This window comes from Pocillopora damicornis, chromosome 3 (genome assembly GCF_964200805.1).
Source record: "Pocillopora damicornis chromosome 3, jaPocDami1.2, whole genome shotgun sequence".
Lineage (NCBI taxonomy): Eukaryota > Metazoa > Cnidaria > Anthozoa > Scleractinia > Pocilloporidae > Pocillopora > Pocillopora damicornis.
In genome coordinates this window covers 15339349-15355633 of record NC_142672.1, presented here as the reverse complement: position 1 = coordinate 15355633, position 16285 = coordinate 15339349, and the positions used below count along the sequence as shown (strand labels likewise).

Below are 16285 nucleotides of genomic sequence, written 5' to 3'. Positions count from 1 at the left end.
AGTAGCAACGAAAACAACTTAACCGCTAGTCGTAAACTAGCCGATATTTTAACCGTAAGCCGTAAGAACCATCATTCCTAAACCCTGTGTGCTGTCACCTCAGATCTTTAGAATATCCTTAATGCACATCCTTTACGACATTCGTCCAACTGATCAGCTGTCCTGAGGCTCTGTCGTGATCTTCCACCGGCGTTTTGCATGCTTTTCCCTTTTCTTCCGTTCCCCTTTTTCAATTCAGGGATTTGCCATGTCGATCAAAAGCACCCTTTTACGCTATTATCTAAAACCCTCATGTCTATTCTGCTCACCGAAACCTATATACGGTTTGTGGTGGTCATCACACACACACACACACACACACACTATACTTTATTTCATGCAAATCATTTTGCCATCTCCACCCGCAAATAGCAAAAGCTAGACGAGGCAGGCGGAGAGGAAAGGTTACAGCAGTCATAACAGATAATATAATAATTGTAAAGTAACTAAATAAACTATCTGGATAAATAAGGACTACTGAAAGAAAAAAAAAAAAAAAAAAACAAGCTAAAGTTACAAAATATATAGTCTTACAGAATGATATTACAATCAAATTTACTACTAACAGAACTATCAATTATATACATTGAGTCGAGGATGCAGAATTTGCCATTTTTTGTAGGAGAATGGGCACTTCAACATAATCGTCCTCTGCTTCCATTATATACCGAAGATACTAAATATTTATGAATACCCCTGTAACTATTATCGTCATCGCTATCATGATTTTTGTTATCAGTTTTTATTGTCATCGTCGTCATCATCTTACTCATTACCATATCATTAAAATTATTACTGATCTTGTAATTAGTATTGTTATCGATATGATTAATCATCATTTTTCTCTTGAAAAAGAGGTATCACATACACCTCACATGAATACAGTTGGTTAGTCCATTTCCTCCCGAATTTTAGTGCTATCTCCACGGGTTCCTTCCCCGTGCATCAGTGTAAATTCGAACCCAGGCCTAACGAGTAGGCGCTAGGGAGTAATGGCTACTGCAGGTGGTGAAGCACGGAAGCAATGGACGGCAATCGTCTTGACTTGTCAAAGCAAAACTGGTGCTCACATCTACCAGAAAGGTAGTTCATGCAATATTGTATACAGTTGTTTTATTTCTGGAGCTGGGTAACGAGACAGGCGGGTTGATGCAAACCAAGCAACGTTGGCGTGACTTGTCGGAGAGTAAGACATGATAGAGTTCACAACACTTATTTCAGTTCGTCCCCATTTTTAATGGTCTTTAATAGTCATTATTCAATTAATTTCACTCAGGAGGGGAATTGAGATCTGACGCTTTCGTGGTTCCAATTTATCTCTGAATGCATATCATCGATCTGATATGTGTTTGTTGGTGAATTTTGAGGTCTTTCGATCTTGTACTGTAGATATTAGTCATGTCCTGCTGAAAACCAGCTGGATTTATGAGTTTTAAATAATGCAAATGAATGAACGAATAACTTAATTTGCCGAGGGTGACACATTGAAGTTAAGAACTGGTAAACTTGTGGCCCTCCCTTAAGATATGAAAGTAAAGTTACAGTTTAATTTGGTTTACCTCTGGACACTACTGCAACAAATGAACTGAAACTGAGAAAAAACAGCTTTGCATTAGATTCGCCAGTAGAGAGGAAAAAATATCCTCACATCCACTTGATCCTAAAACCCCTTAATAATGAAAAAATTTTTGTGAATCATACAGGTGTTTGATAGTGTCAGATTTTTTTTCAGGCCTCTCTCTAAAAGCAGAATTGATTATACCATGTTGAAATTGAATGTTAGTTTATTGGTGTATAGTTGAAGCCCTAATCAGAAGGCCTGGGGACTAAAAGAGCAAGATATGTTTGTAAAAGGCAGAAACTTTTCTCTCACCAGAACTTGAAATTCACCAGAATAAAGGTTTCCTTGATAAAGATGTACTGCTTCTAACCTTGGAAGATCCTAAGGCTCGTATAGGAAGTGGTGGGGCCACCATAAATGCATTGCTTGTTGTTACTGAACATCTGAGTGCAAAAGCCGGTTATGAGGTACAAATATTTACCTGTATAGCACCTTTCTTAAATAATAACTAAACCTTACATCTATATTTTGGAGATTCTGGCTTTAAGGCCTACATGTACATGTATGAAATCTAAACTTCAGAGCTCAATTATTATCCACCACCAAGTGAGTCAAGCTTAATTGCTCTGATAATCATTTAACGAGATAAGTGATAAGAGAAAACTTATATGTGAGATGACTAACTGTCATTGAACATGTAGCATCAACCAAGGCTATCTATAATACCCTTGATGGCATCAGATTATCACGTTCCTTAATTGTGAGCTTTCTTCTGCGTATTCCATTTGCACATTCAATAACACTGGAATTATTATAACAACTCGGGTATTGTAAAGACTTATTTGTATTAATTTTGTAATCCTTTTTTTTCTTGTCTGTCTGCAAATTTTTTGTATCCTCCATAGGTAATGTGGTAATTATGATTCATTAAAAATTAGTTTAGTGACTGCTGGTACATTACGGAATTGCACCCATTGAAAAATGTCGCACGGGAAAATGCAAATAAGCTAGAAAAGAGAAAGAGAGCATGCGTAACTTCACGCAGGCCTGTCAATCCGACTATCAATCATGTAATCTCCCATGTACGCCATGTTTGCATGTATTGTTTCTTGCTCAGACAACCAAAACATAGCGCTATTCATTGAAGAAGAATAGACGTAATTATTAGCGTTATCTTGATTAGGCCATATTATTTAAAAATCAGTCAGATGTAAAATTAAATTACCTTTTAAATGTCAGGTTTTTAATTTGTGTTAAGACTGAAATACAGCAGATTTTTGAGGTTTGACCATCAATTTTGCCATGAAAGCAAAATAACATTACAGAAATATTCCTTTTTAGCCTGTTATTGCCATCAGTTTCAGATAACACGTTGGTAAAGTCTAATTACTTTTTGGAAAACTTAAGTATACGCTGTAAATTCCTGCTCCTTTTAAGTAGCTGTTTACTGATTAATTGTTATTTATTTTTTAGACTTTGACTCTAAGTGTCTTAGACAATGCCAACATTCTTATTATGCACATGGTGGGTACTTAATTTACTTCATATCTTTTTAATTCAGAAATTTGTAGGTTAAAGTGAATTCACTTGTTTCTTCAGATTACTGGTTGGACCCTGTTACTTCTGAGTCAGGTCACATAATCAATGCATTGAAACATGTTAGAATCAAGTAGTTTTTACTTATCTACTAATGAAGTTGTGTATTCATGTAGGTATTGTGTCGTGGCAGAATTTGATCTTTTTGTTTTTACAATTCTTTCAAGTTACAAGTACATAAATTTGATATTTAATAAAGTCATAATTCATTGGTTGCAAGAATCTGATATTCAATTTCAATTAAAGTAATAATTGTTTTTCTCTGCTACTATATAGATTAACTGTTGACTCGAGATGTAAAAAATATGTTTGGTCTCTAGGGTCGAGACTTTCCTTTCAGTTCTTGTGGACGGTTCTTCAATACTTTACCAGGCAAACACACAGAAGAATCCAAAGAGCATCTATGTGACTGCATTGTCTCAAACTTTGACCTTCTGCTTGACGTTGTCTCCAACAAGGTATATTTATTGGGAATCATCCTATATCTATACTTAGATCAAGTTAGGAGTGATTAGCTTCTTATTTCTCCTTATAATATGATATATTGTTAAGAAGTTAGCTTGTAAACAAATGAATATTTAAAATTTCTTTTCAGTTGTCAGTGAATGCTCCCCCTGGAGTGTGGGTCTGCAGCACAGATATGATGTTGACTGTCTCACCTGATACAAGTATGAAATCATTTGGTTTTTTGCTGAATTAGGGAGCAAGCTTGCTTTCATCATCATTATCATCATTACCATCATACCACCATCATCATAGTCATTTTTTGATTATCTTGTTTGACAATGTCACCTCCTTATTATTGAGTATTGTCACTTTTATCACTCTAATGCCAAAATTATAATCAGGTTAATATGTATTGTCAGTATTAATTGTTTGTTTGGCATTGTTGTTATCTTTCAATTCTTTCAACTGATGCCTAGGGATAAACTGGAAGCAGTTTTCAGATGGTATTGCAATGCTGCTGTTTCATGGAGATGTTGAATATGCAAAAGACCATGGTGTTGTGAAGCTTGGAGATGAGGTATATTGATGAAGGCTAGGGATACACTTGTTTCCTGGCTTGTAATTTTTTTAAATAAATTGTAGTTTGATTGTTTTCACTCATTAAGCAGGTTGGAATGTGGCAGGGTTAGACTTGCTGGGACAGAAAGAGATCACTCACAATGCATTCTCTGCAAATAGCATGATGGGTATAATTGGGTGTTATGGTATAATTTAACCCACAGAAAGAACAGTTTACTCCAACAAACCAAACAGTAACATATAATACTCGTACTAAGGATTGACTCCTAAAGGCAATACAGCCATTATGCATAGTTAACTTACTGAAGCTCACTACAAACTATAACTTAGCTCACCACTGACACAATCTCACCATTCTGTCCTCTCTACACAGTAATCCAATGCTCTCCCTATTAAGCTTAGTGCTAAGCCCAGCTTTTGATCATTCATGAATGTTTTCATGACTGCACTATATTAATCCCAGTCAGTTGAATTAACTATGAATGCCATCTTTTTATTAGAGATGTGTTTCATGGAAAGAAATGCTTTCTTTCCTTTTTTTTTTTACTGGTTGAACCATTTATTTCTAACTTTTTCATTTGCAGGGCAGAGTTCAAGACATCATCTTCAGAGGAACTTCTGACATAATAAAAACCTGCACACTTGAAAATGGCAAAGTTCCCTTGGTAAATAAATATTTATATAGCGCATATTCATGTAGGCTACATTTACTTTTAATATTGTGTTGGTCTAAACCTCTTTGGACCAAACCATCTGCTGTCTCTTATAGTTGCAACAATCAATGTCACATATCTTCCTTTGATCAGAGTGAACTATTATATGCAGCCAATTCCAATTATAGAAACTTACTCCAGGAGGTATCTATAGCTACTTACTAAATGGGTTGTTCCAAATCTGAGCACTCTGAGTGAGTAAAGGGGTTGGGTTTTTTTGTGCTTGATTTTGTAGTGTCAGTCCATTTGACAATAGGGTTCTAAAATATAATTTTCACAAGAATCCTCCCCCTCCCCCCCCCCCCCCCACACAAGATCTTATTAGCAATTTTATAATGTTTTTTTGGATAATTTGATATTGGATCAACTAATAACTCCATAATTAATACTTTCTTTATTTTCAACACATGTCTGCTCGATATTGTTTTGATATTGTGAGGAGAAATTCTGTTTTGGTTACTCGTTGTGGGAATTGAATGGTATTCCTCAGAGTTGCATTACTTTTGATTTTAATCATCCCCCAATTGGTTTGTTCCTTTTACAGGTCAGTGGTGTAGTTTACATTAATATCCCAGTAGCTGAGAAAATACTAAGTTTCCATGTGTATGCACCTCTTGATGCCTGTACTTATTATGGACTTGACACTGGAGCAGAACCCATACAGGTATGAAATTAGGGGGTAGGTTTCCAAACAAACTGTGGTGCTGCATCAGGAGGGGTTTCAAAAAATAATTTGGTTTTGTCAGCTGAGTTGATAGTTTAAAGAGTTTCTGAAGCTAACATTTCAAGTATAATCCCTTCAGGGCTAATAGAGGAATTGTGAAGAGGGTAATACTAATTTGTGTTGTTACCAAATTTCACACTGAGCATTTGTACTATAGAGATGAGTGGCCTATAATCAAATGTTCTGTCAATAAAGGTGTTATTATCATGACATTGATAATCCTTTGCACTTTAATAGCTGTCCCTGTTCTTTGACATTCTTCTGAGTCTGGCTGAGGATGTTACTGAGTCTGACTTTGTTTGTGGTGAAAGAAGTGGATCATATGGCCACAGTACTTCCATGGGGACAGAATGCAGCTCCAAGGATGAAATGGCACTAATGAGAGGTGCAAGAGCTAAGCTGTGGAAGATTCTGAGAGGAGTCTCCTTGAAAGGAGGTACTTTATAATTGACCTGTTGATTACCCATGTTGACAATATTCATAATCAGGCTTTGACTACAAGAAATTAACTGTGAAGGAGTAGATGTACAGTGTACCAGGGGCAGACCATGCTTACAGGGCCCCATGTAAGTCCCATTTCATCTTACACATTAGAGCCCCTTTTGGGGGGTAACAGGTTCATCTACACGTCAAAGCCCCATATTTCAGCACCTTTTTCCATTTATATATGGAAATTTCAGTTTGTGAAACTTTGGTTTTTATTGGAAACAATGAATGTTGTTCTGTTTTTATTAAGTTGTCATCGAAAAGGGTGAGTTTGACTACATGCAGCCATCAGCGGAATGCTACAGGAGACAGATGCGAGGAAGCATTACCAGCTCTACGACTGGCCCATTTGAACTCTGCGAGCACACCCATGTCTGTTTCCACAAGGTACAATTTCATCAAATAGATCTTTTACAATGTGTAAGTTGTGGCGTCAGAGCTTTTTTGCGATTTTCTGTTCAGCAGCAAAACGATAACAAGAAAAAGAAGCTTTTTCTTCATTCTTTGCCTTTCCCCAGGCCTTCGCGCGGCTCGCGCTTTTCACCCATCAACTCCAAGAGTGATAAGCTTGTAGTTTTTCCTAACGGTATCAGCCCTGAATCAAACATTAAGGTCGTGACAAAAAAAGGAAATGATGGTAAACTCAAGAAGCCCTTGATTGTAAGAGACAAATGTAGGTACCATGAGAAATGTATACAGAGCAGTATGGAGAACTTGCATACTGATGTTATGGTCTAAAAGGTTAAAGAAATTTAAAGGTGGTGTTACAAGATTACAAATTATCTATTGAGAAAATATCGTGCACGGTCCAATTTGTTTCCCCCTCCTAGACTCTACTTTTCTTTTCTTGGTTACAGAACAACCAAGGCGTAACTCCGAATGTGGATCTTTCTTCTGTCGTCGTGAATTCTATCATTGAAGGCGGGTTCAACGTCGGGAAAGAGTCTGTTGTATCTCACTGTCACTTACAGGTACATGCATGTCTGTAATCTTTTTTCAAATTTCTAAAATGCGGTAGGGAAAAATAACACAAGGAGTCATAGTAAATACAAGTAAACCGCCTGAAGTGCGGGAAACGTCAAGTCATGATTGGTTATTAACATAGCTTTTCCATTTTTTTTTAGTGGGGGGGGGGGGGAGGGGGGCGGGTGTTGATGCATGTTTTCTTGACCAATCAAAGAGCGGAGAATATCAAAACCAATGCAATCGTGGACTTCTTTCTTGATTCTTCTTCCAATACTCTACCTTTTTTTTCTGTCTTTGAGTTTTATTTTCTGATAATTTGTCTCAGTTTTAATTACAAGTTCCATTTGCACTTTAGGGAAATTTAAGCTTTGGATCGGGATCAGTGTTGGCAGGAATTGCTGCGTCTGACTTTAAGGTCAGTGTTACAATATGTTAACTGTACACGAAAGAAAAATGTTTCGAATAACGAAGTTGTGTGAAAGCGACTTTACGGTTACCCACATAACCGCGGGACCGAGAGGACTAGGTTCCAGACCTTGTTGCATTATTGTTATGTGTTCTTGGAGAAGACGCAGTACATCTCCCAGCGCCTTTCTCTTTACTCAGGGATAAAAATGAGTCAGTGCAAGCTGTCAAAGAAAGCTGATGATATACCTCAACTTTTTGCTCCCTCCTCTTACAGAGCCTTCCTCCAGGGACTGTTCTTCATGATGATTTGTGTATTCTGGGTTACAAGGTGTCTCTACCAGGTTTGAGAGGAGAATCCCAGAGGGTTCTAGTGGTGTTTGGTATTCATGATGAGCTTCAGGTGAGAAATGTGTCATCCCAGCGGAGTGTGTGGCCGTCCCCTTCCCCTTCACTGTTCCCGTGTAGTCTGTGCCACACTTAAAAGCTCTTTTTTAAATGTGACTTAATCAATTATGATATTTCAGATACCTGCTTCATCGCCTAACAGTTCATATTGCAACAAGCCTTGGAAAGTGTTGTTTGGAGGAACAGGAATCAACCCTGAGGAAGTCTGGATCGGTGTGGTACGAGATCACTTTAAGCATTGGCTATTTCACATGAATAAGTGGACATTTTTACTTCACCTTTTCACCGTTTTGGTATTCAGATTCCAGAATCAAACATATCGTAAAACTCATGGTCGAACAAAGTAGAAAATTCTTATAAAATATGGTTTTATGGGAAGGATAAATTGATGTACAGTAGCCTTCAAATCATTACTCAACTTTCGTCTGACAGTTTACGAGCTAAGGAGTGTTTCCCTCACTCGTCAGAATAAAGGAAGCAATGAAAACAAGTTTTTAGACGTATATCACTTGCTCTGTCTGTGAGTATCTTCCCCGTAATTCCATGAATAGTCATTAGATAAGGGCTAGAATTCCGAAATAGGAATACATGTATCTTTTCGAAAGGCGCTTCGTAAACTTATACAAAAGTGAATATGCTCCTCTTAATTCTTCAGCCAGAAGAGCAGAGAAGTCTCTACAATGCCAAGCTGTTTCCAGTCGTTCGCCCGTTTGACGTTCTGCTGGAAGATGCTGGTAAAGATGACATGCTTTGGCTGGCGAGCACTGGAGTTTCAGACATTCCTGATCGACAAGTACTGAACAGGTGGGTTGTTGACTCGCGGTGCATCTTTAGATTTTTAAGTAAGGTAACATCTAGAGGTGAGAGGTTTTGAAAAATGAAAGAGATGGTTACCAGATGCCTTTTTGGGGGGAGGGGGGTGCATCACAAGTAAGGCTTAAGAGGCCTAAAAGAGTTAGACCTTATATCACATCTACTTTAGCCAGAGGCTTCAATAACAGCCGGTTACCGGTGGTTTATCACTACTTTCCGCACTTTGTTTAGCCTGCGAGCATACTCTACAGCCGCCTATGGAAAAAGGTTATTGACACCCCTGTTTAGGTGCGAATCTAACTGCAATTATCTTTTGGTTGGAAGATTTTAAGTTATGTGGGATCGGCTGGCGATAAGAGTGGTTTCTCTTCACTGATTTCTGATATGAGGAATAGCTTCAGATGTATCGCAATTTCCTTGAATATGATGCATTCTTGTGAAAGGTTACAGAACTATAAAACACTTTCTCTTCTCAATACTGGTCTTGGTATTTGTTTGTATATCAGGTGGCGTTCGTCGCTGCGGTTATCGTTAAAGGACATTTTAAATGCCGTCGATATGAGTGCAGAGTTTGCTTGGAGAAAAAAACTCTGGTTTGAAATTGGAAAAACTGAGGTGGAGGAAACGTTGAAGAATTGTGAGAGTAACTGTCTGGTGCCATTCTTCAAAAGTTGTGGGAAAGAAGGATTTGCAATGCAGATATTGGAAGTTCTGGATGAAGGTACACATAACTTAATCTTCAGCTTATGGCCAAGTGCAGCTTGAAGTGTCCAAAGATGCATGTGATCCTTCCTCCAGTTTATAAAAGTAATGTTCTATACTGACAGTGATGAAACATTGTGATATGTGTTCTGAAAACTTTTTCTAATTTTAAAACTGTTCACATACTCCCAGCTTGGAGCGATCTGTTGTCGCTGTTTTTTGGTGAATGAAAATAGAAAACTCCAAGATGACTGATCAAACTTCTGCGTTTTCGAAACTTGTGTAGTCCTCCAACTGACTCTGTTAACATAATTTTTCTGGAAAAGGATTTCAAAGTAAAGATACTTCCTGTTAACTCGTTCGTGTCGCCTAGTTTTCCCACAGAACGATTACTGACTTCAGTTATTTTATTGTTTCTATTCCCCAGTTGCGTCCAGCACCTCTTCCCCTGGCGTGGCTGCACGAACTCTGGCCTGTATTGCTGACGTCTTGGGTGCAATGGCAGGAGAGAGGGCTGGGCTGAGAAGTGGACCGGCCCGCAATGAATCCTGGATGCACGCCTTTGAACTGCTTGATGTATGTGTAATGAATAATATCCTCTGCCAGGCCAACGCTGTGTTGAAACTGTACCGTAAATTAAGCAATGAAGGCTTAACTATATACTATGAAGATCGTCATGTGACTAAATTAACTTACGCTGTGTATTTTTTGTTATTTTTACTGAGTCAGCGTCAACGAAAAGGTTTGATATTTTTTGGCGATGTTTCAGCATTATCGGAAACGTATCTCTTTTTTTCACGTACAGAAAGGAGAAATCTCATTAGGAATAAAAGCTCTTGCCCGAGAACGATCAAAATGGCTTGACAGGTAAATTTACAACCTAATAATATGAAGGATATATCCTGTATTGTAAAGTGGAGATGTTTATGCAAGATGGCAAATTTGAGTTGGTTCGTCAAATGAGATAAGAAACAAACAAGTTAAAAAACAGACCTTAAAACAAAAACAAGACAAAGAACAAAAACTGAAATAACAGCAAATCTCCTACCTAGTTTTAATGAGCACTCCAACCCTCGATTTTCCCACTTTGTGTTCGATGCTCTACCAATGAGCTACAGAGAACTCATTGGCGAGTTAGGCTGTTATAAGGCCCCTATGTCATAGGAATCTTGCATGCCGCTTTGATTAGCAATTACGAAAGCGTTGATTTTGCAAATTATCTGTCCTGACCACTTTATTTGGATCAGACCTCATTTGCTGATACGAGCGGCGCGGCATTACGAGGGAGCCGAGCAAGTGTTGAGAAGAAGAGCAGTTCTCACGGCCAGACAGGTGTGTTACTCAACCCCTTATTAATAGAAGAAAGTAGTTAAAATGCCCCGAAACTCTATTATAATTTATGTACGAAATCTAACTTTTTTCATTTTTTTTCCTTTTTGTGTCAGTTTTTCCAGACAGAATGCTGCGAACCTGTTCCTAAGGGACTTTGGGTTATTGCAGAGGCACCAGGTATGCGAAACTTTCATTTAGGTATTCCCGTCGTCAGCTGTTTGTTATGCTTTCTCCTGGATGCACGTTTTCCTTTCTTCGTCCCTCTTTGGTCCCCACTTCGTGCCCGTAACCATCTGTTGACTACGTTTAAAATCTCAAGGAAAGACGTGCTTTCCCAAACGAAATTCTAATCACTAATCACGGGAGACTGGTTTTAAGCCATATGTTCATTTTGCCATGCATCATGAGATGAAGGGTGAAGGGTCTGAACCGGGTAGTATTTGCAGTAATCATGGTGTTAAAATGCAGGGGCGGATCTTGAAAAGAACCATGGCTCTAAGCAGTAACCGTCAGTGCTATTTTGAAAACCTACGCATAGGTTGCTCTCAAATTGAAACCTATTGTTCTCAAAGGCCTTTGTATTTTGACTATTTTGGGCGATGGCCGCTTAGAAAAACGGTGTTCTTTTTAATGTAACGTCGACTCAGACCTGTTCTTTTATTGGTTGGTAGTCTGTGAGCAGGCGCTTGGGCACGAGCGTGTCTTCGCACACGGAAAAGTATGAGGCCTTGAACAACGTAAGTCGAAGAGAGGTCTGTAAGGGGTCTGGCACTGCTAATGTTATCATGTCAGATCCCGAAAACCTCTCCCCGACTCGTCTCAAATCTTCCCGCCAGCGGAGAAACGCGCATTCTGCAGCGCTGGTAATGAGGGCCTTCTCGCGTGCTAATTGGTTGAAAAATGATCGGCAGCCCGAAGTGGCAGTTCTTTACTGACTGCGAGACATTTCTTTTAATAGCGCGAATAGACCTCTCAGGAGGATGGAGTGATACGCCTCCAATTACCTACGAACAGGGAGGAGCGGTGCTGAATGTTGCAGTTAAACTAAATGGACAGGTTGGGTTTTCTTTTACCGCTGTATAGTTTTTAATATAGTATTTTAAGTCCCTCGTCATTCGATAGGTTAAGTGAAGGGGCTCAATGGGAATGTAAATGTTGGTAGCTAATAATTTGGAAACAATCCCGCGTGTTGACAGAGAATTGTAACTACTCCTTCGCAGGAACCCTCCCCCATCCCCTCTTCCCTTTCCCTAGTGTATCTTTCGGCTTTCGTAGAAGTTCGTTGGTGCCCAGGTATTCTCCCAGGTGGAGAGATGGGTTCTTTGAGAGAAGTCTGTTATATAAGGACAAAGCACAATGAACCGGACGAGACTCGAACCAACCCAACGCGTTTAAATATGAGGCTTCTGCGGTTTTACTTTAGTTTAATGGGTAATTGTTTTTTTTTTTTTTTTTCAGAAAGTCACAAAGGCTAAAGTGCGGAAGATAAGCAAGTGAGTCAGTAAAACAATCCAAATGCATTTATCTTTGGGTCTCCGAAGCAAATTTGCTTGTTGTTAATCCTGTCTTCTGTCTGTATACTGTACAATTTCAGTATAGTATAGTACAGTATAGATAGTGGAGGCAATGTCATAACTTTTTAGCTGTCAATTTGTCCCCTTCCCTGTGCATACTTTTCCTTCGCATCCAAGCTTGAATTTTTGACAATGTAAATGCTTTTGCTTGTTTGAAGGGAATTGTTTTGGATCCATTCTTTTTGTCAAGATGTGAAAATGCAGAGTTTAATTTGACAATTACAACAATAAATTGTTTCGATCAGCGCGATTCAATTTATTTATTTCAATCTTTAGGCTTGAAATTGTTCTGGTGATCCATTCAGGAGAACACAGTGTTCGAGTCGTTTGCAGTGAATTAATGCATTTAGAAAACTACACCCAGCCAAATGCCCCAGGTATGATGTCATCTGCTCAGTAAAAGGTGATAAAAAAATCGTGCTAGGGTATGCACGTAATATTTCAGGAGTATAAATCTTGAGACCATCATCAAAAGAAAAGTAAAGTTAGGACAACTGCTGGAACAAGTCCCAATCTCGATGTTTAAAAATGTAAGTGTAAAGTATTAGATGTCATTTCAGGGCTACTGAGAAAAATTTCCTTATGCCTTTTTTTTTTTTAATAATATCACATGAGTTGATTCACTTAAATACACTGGGTGAGGCCATGATTACCCAGTCTCCTGAACTAGAGGCTCCCGATACACGTGATTGAATTGTGGCACGTTGTCTTTGAGGTCGACTAGTAAACGCTGGATTTTCAGATATCCAAACTGAAATAAGAGGCGAACGAAACGACCGTTGGTTTTCGTTTTTTGGAAATGGACCGTTTAACTGCACAAAGTTCGGCTTCTTAGACCCACCAGTATTTCACCCCTAAACGAGTTGGACCTTGAGTAATGTACTTATTTAGTGCGAACAGAAATGTTTTTTTTTTTCAAGCTTTGTCAATTATTTTGTTTTGGATCTTTTTATTCATAGCTTTCTAACAATATGAATTTGTTTGTTTCCTTTCTTTGTTTTTTTGTCCTTAGGCGCCCTCTTGAAAGCTTGTTTTTGTTTACTCGATATCGTAACTCTTCCCTCGAGCGAAAAATTATCCGAACAGTTGAACAGAAAATATCAAGCCGGCTTTGAGCTTCACACCTGGTCGACCGCTCCTCAAGGAAGTGGCCTGGGCACAAGTAGTATTTTGGCAGGAGTTATCCTGGCTGCACTTTTACGCGTAACTGACCGCACAGCCAGCATGGATTCACTGATTCACGCCGTGATGATCGTGGAACAGATGTTAACTACGGGCGGCGGCTGGCAAGACAATGTAGGGGGATTAATACCAGGTTTCAAAATCGCTCGGTCTCAGGCTTCCCTACCTTTAAAAGTAGAAACGGAAAAAGTGGAGCTTAGTGGGAAGACCGTCGATGAAATCACAAAAAGATTGGTTTGTTTTTACTCAGGGAGGACACGGCTCGCCAAGAACTTGTTACAGGTAAGGAAGAGGTAACGGCCAATCAGAGGAAAGGCAACTATCATGAGGAGCTGATGAGAATTCACAGTTAAAAAAAAAAGCAAACTGAAGCGCGGGAAAACGCAAATGGCCGGTCGCGACTGGTTGTAGTTTTGAATTTGATTGGTTGGGAGGAGTGCACATTTTCTATGCCAATCAGAGAGCAAATTGAAGCACTCCAATATTTAAGAACTCTCAATTTTTTTCTTTTTTTTTTTAACTAACATTTTTCCCTTGAAAGAATGTCGTCAGGAACTGGTACGCAAGATTTTCACAGATTACAAACAACGCCAGAAACTTGATGAACAACGCGGAGGAGGCTGCAAAAGCGTTGAGGGAAGGTAGGTTTCTTTCATCCCCCTTGCTTCTGAAGTAATTTTGCTACAGGTCAGACTACGCCATCTCCCAAAGTCAAGAATAGCTGTGATAACTAGTTGTAGATCCCTTGCTATGGCCTTATTATGCTCTTTCACTGTTAATTTTTTGTAAATTTCCTCGAAGGGAACATCGAGAAGTTTGGCGCCTGCTGGACATGTTATCGACACCAAAAAGCACTTATGGCACCTGGTGAGTCCGAGTAATGGCTGGATAGTTTTGAAAAAGTTTTTCTACAAACCTCTCCGGCTATGTGTTTGTATTTGTCCTGCTCAGCTGCATGGTTGTGACGTTATTTAGAAGGTACATTTACAGTGTGGGCCTGTGAAGATGCAATATTTCTTACCTCTTATAGCTTTTTCATGTCTCTAAATAATCATGTTGTAGAGAAAATTATAGATCAGTGTTAAATCATTGCGTGGCTAAACATTCAAACTTGTCGGAATACCTGTACTCATCCAGTCTTTGTTTTAATGGCTTAGTTGTATTGATTACTGCGTAGGTTCTGAACCAAAGGCAATCAAGGACTTACTAGAAGCAGTCGAACCCTTGAGCTATGGTATGTTGAAATTTCACTGTGATTTTAATCTTCATTATCATAAAAATTACAATTTTCTCGATTGTGATTGGTTTTAAAAAACTCTTATTTTCCACTAATTCACTCGCCAATTTGTTATCGGACAGTTTGTTATCGGATAGTTCAATAAGCAAATCACATTCAAAGTTGTAGTTGATATCGACCAATCACAAACTTTGTCAGTCTTTTAATGCAAATTTTCCCTTTTCTTTCATAACTTGGCTATTCTTCTTTTCTCGGAAATTGTAATTTTATGATTAATTGGTAATAAGACTTCGTTTCGTCCAATTAGGTTTGCAATCATACTCGTAATAAACAAATCGGAGTCCCGCCGTGTGGTCGTCCGATCTTGTTATCACTCGTATGATTACAGACCGAATTGTTCAGTTATTTGCCTAAACTGTTGTTCTTCCCTTTCAGGGCAAGCAATGTCCGGAGCAGGAGGGGGTGGATTTATTTTTGTTCTCACCAAGGAACCGAACATGGTGGATAAAGTCAAAGCTGTCATCAAGAAAATGAAGGTTGGATCTTGTTTCTGTGCCTCTATCGCACAAGTTAAATTTACTTATGTCCTTTTCCAATTTCCGATTGGACTCTAGACGGGAGAAAGCGTATTGTAAAGGAGATCAAAACCATTGTCATCTCTTGCAATTTTCAAGTTTCTGTCACATAAGTCTGGTTACATTTTTTCCTTTTAATTTGGGTCGTTAGTTTAATGATTATTTTGTGGTAAACGTCTTTCAGCCTTCCGACGAGACTGTCGCTTTCTATGACGTGAGCGTAGACTGGGAAGGACTGACCTTGAGAGTAGAAGAACCCTCACAGTGAACCATGGGAAGACGACTTTCGGAGCACCAAAGGAACGATGGGAAGAGAAATCCATTAGATTTGGATTAAAAGAGTATTGAATACAGCTCTATAGATTATGAAAGATTGCGATCTATCAGCTAGCACAAGACATGTAGGAAAGATATACTAGTGTCGTCTTAAGGGGGTTGGCATAGCCTTGTGCAATGTTATGGTTTAGACAACTTTTCCTGCTTACATTAATGGTTGACGAGGACTGATCTCTGGAAAGAAGTCCGGAATGTGGTCCGAATGTGGGCTGTGGATCGTGGACTGTTGATTTTGAACTGAGGACCTGTGCGAGATAGAAGTTTTTGAGCTATTTGTTAGGAAAAAATATATTTTAAAAGATTCAAACTAAACGTTTTTGACATCATCAGGGCTGGGGCTCCTGATCAGGGTAAATTCTTGTAACAGCGCTGACAGGAAAAACTGAACATGTGATAAAACTAGCACAGCATTTCACTGAATCGTTGAGGAAAACGAAGTCTAACATTTTTGTGACGTTACATAATAAGTAGCGATGCGTTGACTGTGCTCCTAGGTAGAATACCTTTGTAATTTGAGATAAACGTTGAAGATCTAAAGAAAACTACGGTGGTAACGAACGAAGCTCCGATAAATGTAAAGAGAATAATTCTCAATAAATTCAATCAAACG

At 38.8% G+C, this 16285-nt stretch overlaps 1 protein-coding gene across 1 annotated transcript; it reads left to right on the top strand.

Annotated features, from left to right (window-relative positions):
* Positions 1–894: 894 nt before the first annotated feature.
* Positions 895–16285, top strand: LOC113666965 (L-fucose kinase). The gene is made up of 29 exons (XM_089201543.1): positions 895–1122; positions 1916–2067; positions 3074–3124; positions 3517–3654; positions 3792–3864; positions 4120–4220; positions 4807–4887; positions 5480–5599; positions 5897–6095; positions 6396–6532; positions 7003–7116; positions 7467–7526; positions 7794–7919; positions 8044–8142; positions 8580–8728; positions 9244–9458; positions 9867–10015; positions 10245–10306; positions 10687–10771; positions 10885–10948; positions 11730–11827; positions 12230–12264; positions 12622–12722; positions 13358–13809; positions 14069–14168; positions 14329–14394; positions 14705–14761; positions 15200–15300; positions 15524–16285. The coding sequence occupies exons 1-29, from the start codon at positions 1032–1034 to the stop codon at positions 15605–15607; spliced, it is 3360 nt and encodes a 1119-aa protein (XP_089057669.1). The 5' UTR covers positions 895–1031; the 3' UTR covers positions 15608–16285.